This window comes from Erigeron canadensis, chromosome 5, assembly GCF_010389155.1.
Source record: "Erigeron canadensis isolate Cc75 chromosome 5, C_canadensis_v1, whole genome shotgun sequence".
NCBI lineage: Eukaryota > Viridiplantae > Streptophyta > Magnoliopsida > Asterales > Asteraceae > Erigeron > Erigeron canadensis.
In genome coordinates, this window is record NC_057765.1 from 28,628,096 (window position 1) to 28,641,046 (window position 12,951).

General features: G+C 31.0%; 2 protein-coding genes across 2 annotated transcripts; both read right to left on the reverse strand.

Moving 5' to 3' along the window:
• Positions 1 to 466: 466 nt before the first annotated feature.
• Positions 467 to 3,970, reverse strand: LOC122601500 ((+)-pulegone reductase-like). Its single transcript, XM_043774255.1, has 6 exons — positions 3,710 to 3,970; positions 2,859 to 3,039; positions 2,050 to 2,216; positions 1,386 to 1,468; positions 875 to 1,001; positions 467 to 782 (listed from the first exon to the last, which is right to left on the reverse strand). The coding sequence occupies exons 1-6, from the start codon at positions 3,968 to 3,970 to the stop codon at positions 528 to 530; spliced, it is 1,074 nt and encodes a 357-aa protein (XP_043630190.1). The 3' UTR covers positions 467 to 527.
• Positions 3,971 to 9,025: 5,055 nt separating this feature from the next.
• LOC122601501 (LRR receptor-like serine/threonine-protein kinase FLS2) lies at positions 9,026 to 10,956 on the reverse strand. Its single transcript, XM_043774257.1, has 2 exons — positions 10,200 to 10,956; positions 9,026 to 10,113 (listed from the first exon to the last, which is right to left on the reverse strand). Exons 1-2 carry the CDS (start codon positions 10,954 to 10,956, stop codon positions 9,026 to 9,028), a joined length of 1,845 nt encoding a protein of 614 aa, XP_043630192.1.
• Between the last annotated feature and the right edge of the window lie 1,995 nt (positions 10,957 to 12,951).

Here is a 12,951-nt window from a genome sequence, read left to right on the forward strand (position 1 = left end):
AAAAGTTGACCCGGTGTATCCCTGAGTAGCAGTAAAACTTCACTCTTTAGACTTGAATCAACTGTCACATGTCACATGTTACCAAACCTACTCGGCCCTCTCATTTCTGCATCTCTAGCAACTTAGGACTTTTAGCTGGGTCCAAAAAAAGATGGACCTAAACCGAAACTTCCTAAGTAATGTACTTGTCCCAAACCTGACTTAACTAAATAAACCTTCGCTCTTTTGACTTCTAGAACATCCTTTGTTCCTGGTTATAAACCAAGAACTGGTTTATGAAATTTTGAGACAAACACAATATAGCTGATTACCTGGCAGTTTGGCCTTTGTGTTTTTGCCCCTTTCAACCAACATTTGCAGAGACTTAGGCTTGCATTAAGAAATCATGTCAAAAGCCCCTTGCTTTGTTTTTTTTTTAAACTAAATTAGAATAGTAGAGTCGGTTTTACATAATGTAAATGATCCAATAACAGTATTTCTGACATGGATAATATAGAAACTGGAACAGAAATCACTTTTTTTTTTTATCATTTGGCAACTTGAACAATGACTTTGCCAAGGTTGGAGCTCGAGAATAGAGAAACAAAACTTTCCAAGAAACTCTCAATCCCTTCATTTATTTTGTGCTTTGCTATTATCTTCTCTTCTTTCAAGTACACTTCCATCTGTTGTGCAAATTCTCCATACCGATTCAAATACGTTCCACAAAGAAAGCCCTCCATCTTTACCTCTTTTCCGATCATGTTCATTAGGTTATTCACCCCTTCTCTTTCCGAGGGTATCTTCATAGATGAAATAAAACTCGTCAATGTTATCTGAACAAATTGAAAACGTTGGATATATAAGACGGAATCACGAGACAAAAGTGACTTACTGTGTTGTATTGAGACATCATACCACTTATGGCGATATGAGCACCTTTGTTGACATTATTAAGTACAGATTCAAGCATTTTGCCACCGACATTGTCCAAGTAATAATCGATTCCATTTGGAAAATACCTGCATTTTGTTTGTAAAGCGCATATTGTATGATATATATACATGTTCAAATTTAGCAATGGTAAATGTTAATGGAGTTGTGTATCTATTAGACGAGCTAATATCGTTCTAACCTATTTTTGACGGATCACCTAGACTTGTATATGACAAGAGGCTTTACGGTACGTTATTTACATATATCTTTTTGTAGAAAAGACATGTACTTGGGCTATGAAGGGGATACATTGCGTCTTGTGTGAATGTTGCACGGATAAGCGCTAAGCTTGCATACATGGGTTGCATAAGTGTTTGCGCACACGTATTGGTTACTGCCTACTACGACAATATAAAAACTAGCAACAATGTATGTATGCTATGTAGTAGGCTAGTAGGAAATCAAATTACTTTGCTAATGCGACATCAAAATCTGATTCTTTCCAATAGTTGAATGCATCATCGTATCCAAATTCTTCCTTCAGAAGCTGAACCTGCAGTATGAGCCCATTTAACAAAAGTATATGAGCCTTACCCTATCCTCTGCCTCTCCTTATAAATTTATTTATTTATTTAAAGGCAAACTAATCTATTTCTACTCTTAAATTCACCCAGAATTTTGGGGAAAAAAACTCATCAAGTCCATCATAGGTAGAATTAACATACTTGTGGCCACTTCAAATATGCCTATAGTAGGCTTCGAACCTGATACCTTTTAGTGAGGAAACATGTCTCCTCGTCCATTTGGTGATGGTTTAACAAGAGTCAAATAATATATGCACCTGTGAATCTCAAAATTTCACCACTAAATGGGTAAAAATATGCGACTTTTGTTTATATAGTCTTATGTCGTCAACCTTTTGGTATAATAAAATGAAGACGTTTAAAAACTACATTTATAGATCTTGGTGTGACAAAACAATAACCTAAAAACGTATCATTTTCTTATCATACGAACTTATTAGTCATCCACACTTGAAACTGTGAATCAGGATTATAATGATCGAAGATATTCTCATATGGCTTTATATCACAAGTATTTGTAATAGCATTTCCATGTTTGATATTGTAGTACCTTTTCGTCCGAACCTGTACTTCCAACAACTCGACATCCTTTTAACTTAGCCAATTGTCCGGCAAACATTCCAACGCCCCCGGCAGCAGCAGATATGAACACATTTGATTCGGGTTTAGGGTTCCAAATTAGCTCTATCGCTACCCATGCGGTGAATCCTGGAACTCCTTTTCATTCAACATTCAATATATGGTTCTCATTAAAACTCAATGAAACAAATTATTACATCATGGTTAAAATAATACAACATTTTAGTAAGATCTATAAAATAACTTTAAAAAAATAAAAACACTCTACGTTTTAGTCAACGCTCAACAGTGATTTAATTCAATATATTGCATCTTAAGGACCTTTTATCTTCTATTTAATGTTTTGACAAGGAAACAATACATCATATATTTTGTTCATTTGTTGTGCATGACTAAGAAATGCCTTAAATTTATCATCATTAACCAAAACCCAATTCATGGTGACATTATGAAAGTTGATATATATTCATTCGCATCCTAAATTATTCTTAAAGATCCAAGAATCCAATCCTAGCCCTTGTTTTATACCCCATCTAAGGCTAAAATTAAATCCTACCCACTTAATATTCTCCTCTTCTCCCTGCATTTCTTCTTTGGTTTGGTTTACTTCTGATTAACTCGGTATTTCAATAATTGTTAAATGCAAAACACTGAATCGAAAATTTAAGAAACTATTAATTGAATCGTTGAACACCTCGAATCAATTTTATTTTTATTTTTAATCTGAGTTTAAGATAGTAAATATATAAGTAGAAATAATAAATTAAATTTATAATTTACCAAGAGAACTCATGTAATTAGGCAAAGGAATGTTGGGTGTTGGATCAATCTTTTGAAGGAAATCCAATGGTACCACACAATACTCAGCAACAGGGCAGTATGGATTAACGACAATATCACCCTCTTTCAAGTTGCTATTTTTCGACTTCACCACTTTCCCCAGCCCAAATCCTGTTATTACCTGCCAATGTACAATAAACCTTATTCCTTTATCACATTTATTAATGAACTTAGTTTAGCTACAATAGAAAATAACAACATACGCATAAAATTTACATATGTTTGTAATTGGTCCCAGCACAAAATGAACTTATAATTAATATATTAAAATCATCATTTAAACTAAAAGCTTTTAAAATGCTACTGCGTTTCATTTTGAAGCTTTTTTTATTAAACAAAATTAATGTGAGTCGCATCAAAACAAACCATTTTATTAAAATAAGAATTAATTTTTCAAAATATTACAAAAAGCTCTTGAAATTGTTGCCAAACATGCCCTATATTAAGAATGGTGATTTAAATTCATACAGACATACACCATTAATTTTTAGCTATGTCCACAGCTGATTTTATTTTCTTATTGTTAGCCTATTAATTCAACTACTTATATTATACGTAAGTACATATAACACACTTTATTAAATCCAGTTATAATAAAACGTATTTTTTGGGTGCATCTTTAACCTTTTGTCATTTTAGGCATGCATGTGATACTTGTAAATTAAGCATATTATTCTTCTTTGTACTAACTTGGACAAGTTCAGTCGTGTTGCACCCTTAAAAAATTACTCGTAAGAGACAATTAATGTATACTTTATAACAATATAATTAGAAAACTGTTCAAACTTAACCTTGTCGAGTTGAAGTGGAGGCAAATATAGATCACCTACACGCCCGGTCATCATTGAACGTAGATATGGATCAACGGAGATTAGGAGCGTTTGGAGTACAACATGTTGATCAGGTATCAAGTTGTGTTCTAGAGAAACTTTTGTCGTACGTAGCTTTAGATGATCAGACGTAGGTACATTTTCTGGTACGTAGGCAGCTAAATACCACTCTTTGCTTTCCAACACCGTCGTGGCCACTACTACTTCGGCGACACCACCCATTTTTCTCCGGCCTCTTATTAGATGGTTTATGGTGAAAATAATCTAGTTCTTTGGATATATAAAGCGTAAATGGTGGTGTGGCCGATCGGTTAAATAATGGTACATTGGTAGAATGGTAGGTGATCGAATATATATAAAACTATAAAAGGGCCCACGAATGCATAATTAAACACAATAAATTTGTTTCAAAGTTTTGTATGTAATTTTCGTACACGGTGAACTTAAGTATTCCATTTTAATAAATGTGTTACACTATTTAAATTTTTTTTTTTTTCTTTCAGACTTTAATCGTATATATTTTCGTTTATGTTATATGTCCGATGATAAAATTTATATTAATGAAAAGTATGCTTAAAACTCAATCCATTCATATAATTTTAAGGGAAGTGTTATAAAATATAAACAAAAATATTAACCGTCAAAGTTGAAGTCAAATTAAAGATTTAATAAGTCAAATTTGAACAATTAAAATGCAACAAGAGGAGTAATAAATTATACATCAACCTTATTGTCTCGCCTTCTACCGGTAGATATTAGAGGATTAGGAATGATTGAATTTTTTCCAGTAAGGCCCCATATATCCACTATTGAGCTAAAGAATTTTAAGGTTTAAATTTCTTTAATTTAGCTTGCAGGTAGATCTCAGAAGTATCGCATAGATTCGCCTAGATATATACTCGTATAATTTATACAGCTTTAACTTCTAAATTGATCCGATTGTATTTTATTGCAACTTCCTTTTACTTGGCATTTTATTTTATTTTTTTTATTTCTAGCTTCTCGCTAACATTATAATTATAATATGAATTTGAACGTTAACAAAAAAAATATATAGTACTCGTATTAAATTACAAACATTGAAACATATCCTTCGAATTCATCTACTAAAAGCTTATATTAATTAGTGTATACTTTTGTATTAGTTTCTATTACGCTTTTATATGTTGTGTAACTTTTACGATGCATTTTTTTTATTTAATTTATGTTATACATTTTTTTTTATTAGCTTCTACTATTAGTTTGATGTTTACTTTGACACAATATCAAATCAAATACTATATATTTGAAAACTTTTGTTAAGCTTCATCGTAAAAGTTGTGGGATCTGCTTGTTTAGTTGACTTTGGATGGGTTTAGTTGGAACTAACTTCATGAATTTATGTGTTTAGCATCTTGACGTATGAACTATGATGTTGATACATATATAAATAAATACTAATGGCACCATCAATGTATTTACATATAACTAGCACGGTACCCGCATGATACGCTGTGACAGTGATGGTGTGATGGTTGGGCAACGGTTGGTGATGAAGCAACACTAAGTTGTGTATATAATTGATGTAAAAGGTTAATGGTTTAAAACATAAAAGATTGATAGTGTAATTTAATTATTAATGGTAAGGAGGTAGTGTATGTAAAAATATTTTAAGGAGTGCCAAGTAAAAATATTACATATTTTCAACATTACCAAAAATAAAAAGGGTTATTCTTTTTATAGGACTAGCACGTTACCCGCGCAATGCGGTGGTATTCGTGGCAGCGAGGATGTGGTGATAGATGCGACTATTTGTGGTAGATGAGACGTCGATTGATGTAGATTATTAATGGGAATATTTTAAAAAATAAAGGATTGATAGTATAACTTAATCATTAATATTAAGGGATAGTGTAAGTAAAAATATTTTAGTGCTAAGTAAAAATATTACATATCTTAAGGGTGGTAGATGAAAATATTACATGAAAGGACATTTTAGACATTTCTTCCATGTAACTTTCAACATTGGGGTATTTTCTTTAATAAATAGTATAGATTAAGGGTGGTAGATAAAAATATTACATGGAAAGACATTTTAGCCATTTCCCGCCATGTAACTTTCAACATGGGAGTATTTTCTTTAATAAATAGTATAGATATAGATTAGTTAGTCCATTTTACGTAACGTATTTTCCTAAAATGTTTATTTTGTGTATTTTTACCTTTAGTTTTTGGACAACTACATCTCTATACTTACATTATTATTTTAATATATACAATGTATTTTGTATAAAAGTTAACTTTGTGAAATGCGTAAAACATCATAAAAAAACCCTTTCAAAGAAACCTTTAAAAAATGCTTCTTAAAACTTTTGAAGTTATATATATTTTTCTCCTACTTCTTTTTTAATTTATATTATTTTTCTATTTTCATCTTTTATCTTTTTAGAAATAAACTTTATTATTAACAAATTATCTAAAATCCAATCTATTAAATTTTATAATCACTGAAGTTATTTTTTCTATTGTTTAGTTCTGTTTTTTTTTTATTTATATTCGTAATTTTACTATCAATTGTATTTTTTATGAATCTACTAAAATAAGTTCATTCTTTTAATATATAAAACTTTTTTAAATTTTAGTAATTATCAAATATCTAAATATTTTAATATTTTTTCATAAAAAAACTATAAGTTATGAATAATAAAATCGGCTCAAACACGATTATGGTTTTAATCCAGTTAAGTTTATTTATTATACAGTATATTTTTTTTATTGTGATTTAAATTTTTGATATTTATTTTATTATATCTATTTTAAAGTTACATTTTTTCATGTGTAATCGTATTATATTGTTTTAAGATGATAATTTATATATCGATCTGATTCGTTTATATAGTATAAACAAAGCTAATATTTTAGATCTTTATATGATTTTTATTTAACAATTGTTTTTAGCTGGAAGTTTAAATTATGCTCTATACTTGGTGTTTTTTTAGATATATATACTGTTTGATTAAATGTAAATTTTATATTCGTATAATTTATATATTTTTTTACCAAGTTTTTTTTTATATTATTCATTATTATATTTTGTTTGATTTATTTTTTATATTTTATAATAACATGTAATATTTTTTTCATCATTGCATGGTGATATTGAATATTTTTAAACATGTTATTATATAGTTATTTATATGTTATCAATTTATTATATTAGGCGAAATTTTATAATTTATCATAAAATTCCAGAACATTGAAACAAACTATACAAGACATATGTTTTAGATATACTCGTTCATCGGATGGGACTGAAGACTAATAAATAATAATAAATGTTAACCCATGTATATCTATACTCCCTAGATAAACAAACTACTACTCTCCAAATTAAACACTCTATCTTTAAATTTCCTATTTTACCCTTTTAATTTACACTACCATCAAACACTTTAATCCTGAAATATCAAAAATACCCTTACGCCCAATTTGTCTCCCTTACCTTCCCCTGAAGCTGCTCACATATTATACCAAAAAACACACCCATACATCCTCCGGAACAAAATATACACATACATCCCTTCAGAACAGCTTCCCTCTAAAACACACATAGCTACCGCCCCCTAAAACCGTCGTCATTTCCGCTGTCTAAAACACACATAGTCATAGGTACGGTGATCCGGTAATCGAGCGGATACCGCTAATTAACCAGCGTTTTTTTCCTATGCCCCGCCGCATCGCGCGAGTACAAAGCTAGTGTATATACGATATAAATAAATGTTTTCATCTCAAGGATTATGTTAGTGTTAATTTATACCGATTAATAACATATCTACTCTCATCATAGCATTATCGTTTAGTTGGTTGTTTGGAAAAAATTAATATTTTCCCCTGTCATGTATCGGAAGTTTCATGAACGTATATTTAGAATCTTTATTATGAGATTAAAGACTTCTTATCAATATATATTAGAAAAAATTGTAGGTGAGAACCATTTGAATTGAAAGAACCATAAAACTTCTATATTATAACTTGATGTTTATATGTGAATGACATTTGAATTGAAAGAACCATAAGAACTTCTATATTATAACTTGATGTTTATATGTGAATGATACATGTGACATATTCATTCACATATGAATTATCAAATTCTACTTACAATAATCTATATTCATTTTCATTAGGTTTGTTCACCCCTTTTCTTTCTGAAGGTATCTTCATTAATCGAAAACTCGTCAACGTTAAGTGAACAAATCGAAAAAGTTGGATAGAACAGAATCACAAGACAAAAATAACTTGCTTTGTTGTATTAAGAGATCGTTCCTCTTCTGGCGATTTCGATCATATGTCATGTAGATTTTTCCTCAATTGTGAGGCCACATATACATATCCAATCATCAATGTTCCATATCTAAATGAAATACTTAAAATCTTTGTTTGAGCCATCTTCTAAATTGATAAAATTAGAATTGCAACAAAGAAAATATGACTTATGAAAGTAAAAAAGTAACCACTTGATCCAACTGGATTGATTGATAACTATGAAAGTAGACATTAGTTAAAACGGTACAAAGAGGTCTATGATTTCTTATTTCTTTCAAAATTATACACTTTTAGGCCAACTACATTCATTATGTGATGACTATTGGAGACATTGAAAGCCATTGCACTCAAAAACCGACCCGATAAAAGATATTCCAAGTAGTGGAAGTTTGTTTTCATTAGTTTCCACAAATTGTTAGGTTTATTGTTGTTGTACAAAAACATTGATGAGCGACACAAGTTGAGATGTTTTTACTTACATGGTTAATTATTACTATAGAGCACCAATAGTTGTGTAAATTGCATAAGAAACCAAACAAGCGGCATTTTATCAAGAAGATAGTGTTCACGGCTATACAGTCTATACTGAATTCGGTGGTATCACTATGATCCCCCATATTCGACACAAAAGTACAAAACGTAGAAAACGATAACTATGCCAAATACAAGAAAAATCCTTGTAATAAACTAGAAAATGAGAATAAAAAAGCGAAGGATTTTAATAATGTGAATACTTCGGTATAACATTCATAAAAATGATATTTTATATATATATAAAACATATTCGGTACATCTTTTTATACATGTTAAAGGATTTTGCTAATAACAGGAATGTCGATAATTCATTATAACATACACAAGCAGATGATACCTTATATGTAATGAGAACTATTACCTTAACTTTATAAGAAAAAGATACAACTTTTAATGTACGCTTATTGACGATTATTCATGTGCCCCTCTCTTGAACCTCTAAAATTTTGCTTTGAACACCAACACCTTCACATAAATCCAGTCTTCCAAGGTATCCAGAAAGTCAAAGAACGTACGTCTTCCACGGCTGATGACGAGTAAAGTTATACACACTATCCAAAATCCGAAAGCAAACCCAATGGCGCCACCAATATAAAACCATCTATCGAGTTCATCCTTGTCAGCTTCGTCACCATTACCCTCTCTTTCACCAATGGTTGATGGTACTTGAAATCCTTCATCTGTAGTGCAACTTTTAGGAAGGGGAAGTCCACACAATCCTGCATTTCCAATGTACCTTGAAGCTTCAAAAGACTGAAGTTGAGTGCTAGATGGAATTCTTCCTGACAAATTATTATATGACACGTCTAGATAATTTAATAAAGTCATCTCGGATATGCTGGACGGTATTCCTCCAGAAAAATGGTTTCTTGATAAATCCAACGTCAAAATATTTTTTATCTGACCAATTTTATGTGGAATCTCCCCAGATAAAGCGTTCTTGGATAAGTTGAGTGCAACCAATTGCTGAAGATCGATTAGTTTGTTAGGGATTTGTCCTGATAGATTGTTGCTTGATATGTCAATGATTCTCAACAATCGAAGATTTTTAGTCACGAATTCACGTCTAATCCCTTGCCACTGGACAATTGCCTGGTCAATATAATCTTTAAATCCAAAAGATCCATTAAATGAATACATATATCCGTTTATGCTTTGTGGAGTTAAGAACTCTTGTTGGACCATGGAAGTAATATTATTGACACATGAGGGGATGGTCCCATTGAGATTGTTCATTGACAAGTCAAGGATTCGAAGATTTACAAGTCGACAAAACTGTAAAGGAATGGGTCCCAAAAAGTCATTGGAACCAAGGCTAAGACCCTTTAATCCTAAGTTTTCACCAATCCAAACCGGTATGTTACCAGAAAATCTGTTGTCCCCCAAATCCAAAAAGGTTAAACCGGTGCAATTCCTCATAGATAAAGGCAATTCCCCAGATAAGTTGTTGCTATACAAAACCAACACACTAAGTTGAATAAGATATTTAATGGATGCTGGAAGCCTTCCAGATAGATTGTTTTGTGCTAGATTTAGGACAATTAGATTTTTCAAATGCCACAAACAATCAGGAATTTGTCCAGAAAATGAGTTGCCCGAGAGATCAAGATACCATAAAGATCCATCAACAATTTGACACAAAAATGAAATTCCTCCATAGAAATCGTTTTCGAAAGATTTAACACAACTAAAGCGGAAGAAACATTCGTTATAGGACCATAAAAGTTGTTGGAACTCAGATTTAATTCTGATGTACGAGTAAAGGTTGATAAATCTAGAGGAATGTTTCCGCTAAAAGAATTGGAGTCAAGCCCAAAATGAATTAATTCGGTTAAGTAACCAATGGACTCAGGAATGGTTCCATTTAAAGAATTTTGAGAAAGGTCAAAAGATGTTAATTTGGTCAAAAAACCAACAGAGTTGGGTATGTTACCGGTAAAAGAATTTGAGAAAAGATGAAGAACCCTTAATTCAGTCAAGCAACCAATGGACATGGGAATGGTTCCATTAAAAGAGTTTCGAGAAAGGTCAAGATGATTCAAATAGATTAGATTAAGCAATGAAAGGCTAATCTCACCTTCAAGACCGCATGAGGATAAGTTAAGCCCTACAACATGACCCGTTTGATTGTTACATGTGACTCCCAACCATTTACAACAATTGTCGATATCTTCCTTCTTAGTTCCCCATGCAGAGATACAATCATGTTGATAGGGGTCTCGAAGGCCAGCTTTGAAATCAAGGAGAACATTTCTCTCTTTATTGGTGCATTTGATTTGCTTATTAGCTTTTGCTATTGGTTGTTTGCCAAGGAAAGTCGGAATTGCTGTAGAACTACTACTGTCAAAACATTGAAACAAAAATGACATAATAATCAAAATATGAGAATTTTTGAATTTATTATAGCCAATCATGTTGTATGTATAAAAATAAAAATAATTGTTAATTAGTTAATCAGTTGATACATGAACCCCGATCAATGAAGGTTTATATATAGTACGAAGTTGAATTGAAGGAATTCATACATACTTTGACTATAGACACCGCTCTATCTGTTGGTCAATTTGTAGTTAATGAGTAACCCAGTTTATACGTTAATAAAGACCAAGTAGTGTAGGAAATTTGCATCAATTACATATTTTTCTTCTTTTCACATTTGCTGGTCCTTTGAATTATGTCATTTAAACTTAACTACATGATTATTGGACCATATATATATATAGACAATTAAATAAGAACAGTTTTAAAATAAGAATAGTGAGAACACTTAAAAAACATCATTTTGATACATTAAAAGTTCATAAAACTAACATAGTGTTTAACTAATTATCATTATTTAAATGTATAACAACACATTGGCCTGTCAAAATCAAGAAAATCATATTTTTTGTTTTGTGCATCCATCTTGGATGCATATTCTTCAAAATATTCTTCAAAATGATGCATCCACCAAAAAACGTGATTTTTTCGATTTTGACAGATCAATGTATTGTTAAACACTTAAATAATGATAATTAGTTATGCACTATATTAGTTATATGGACTTTTAATGCATCAAAATGATGTTTTTTAAGTGTTCTCACCGTTCTTATTTTAAGACTGTTCTCACTGGAGTGTTACCCTATATATATATATATATATATAAGTTTTTTTTTTCTAATAAAATCTTGGCTTTTTGTCAAGGAAAACTAATCAAAGTATAGTTTTGGGGAAAATGATCCGTACTGCATACTTTACCTAAGCTTAAGTACTGCCACATTAAAAAAAGTTACAGATTAAACCTTTGAATTTGACAAACATACATAACCCCTCTGAATTTTACATAACCCCCCCCCCTCCGTAGAATTTTACATAATCCCCTCTGCTTTACCTAAGATAGGTATGACATGTTTTACTTAACCTGTCCCCATAGTTTTTTACTAAAGTATTAGTATGACTCTACATCTATTATAAAAAGAATGGAGCGAATGTTTAATTATCTACACATTCTTAAAGATTAATTGAAAGATTGGTGATAGGTATAACACTTGAATATTATGTCGAAGGAATTTTTTTTTACGAACACTCGTGTTCAGTGTGAACCTGAGCTTTCTTACCAAGACAAAAAGTTTCAACAACCATTTACTGTTTTACACACGGGTTAGTTTTGCATTAAGAATTAGAATAGTAGAGTCGAATTTACATAATGTAATTTATCCGAGTTGCAATGATATTGAAAATGATTAAGAAATCATATTTTTTTTAATCATTTGGCAACTTGAACAATGACTTTGTCAAGGTTGGAGCTCGAGAGAAGGGAAACAAAACTTTCAATCCCTTCATTTAATTTGTGCTTCGTTGTTATCTTCTATAAGAGATCTCTTCTTTCAAGTACACTTCCATGTGTTGTGCAAATTCTCCAAACCAATTCAAATACATTCTACAAAGAAATCCCTCCATCTTTGCTGTGTTGTATTGAGACATCATTCCTCTTATGGCGATATCAATCATATCTCATGTACTTTTTCCTTAATTGTGATGCCACATACACATTACCAATCATCAATGTTCGATATTTAATTGAAATAGTTAAATATATGTTTGACATCTTCTAAATTGATAAAAATGATAAAAACAAAGAAAATATGACTTTCGATAACTTTGGAAGCGGACATTATTTAAAATGGTACAAATAGGTTTATGATTTCTTACCTCTTTCATAATTTAGCTAAGTACATTCATTATGTGACTATTCGAGACATTGAAAACCATTGCACTCCAAAACCAACCCGATAAAAAATATTCCAAGAACAGGAAGTTTGTTTCCATTAGTTTTGACAAATTGTTTCGTTTATTGTTTTACTAGAGGGGTACCCGCGGGCTGT

Bases quoted from the DNA above. Each gene is read 5' to 3' on its own strand.
- LOC122601500 (XM_043774255.1), bottom strand. From the start codon at position 3,970: ATGGGTGGTGTCGCCGAAGTAGTAGTGGCCACGACGGTGTTGGAAAGC. The intron at 3,040-3,709 runs GTTAAGTTTGAA...GTACATTGGCAG, and splicing joins CTCCACTTCAACTCGACAAG to GTAATAACAGGATTTGGGCT. The intron at 2,217-2,858 runs GTAAATTATAAA...TTGAATGAAAAG, and splicing joins TAATTACATGAGTTCTCTTG to GAGTTCCAGGATTCACCGCA.
- LOC122601501 (XM_043774257.1), bottom strand. From the start codon at position 10,956: ATGTCATTTTTGTTTCAATGTTTTGACAGTAGTAGTTCTACAGCAATT. The intron at 10,114-10,199 runs GTATCTTGATCT...TCCTAAATCTAG, and splicing joins ATTGTTGATGGATCTTTATG to CACAAAACAATCTATCTGGA.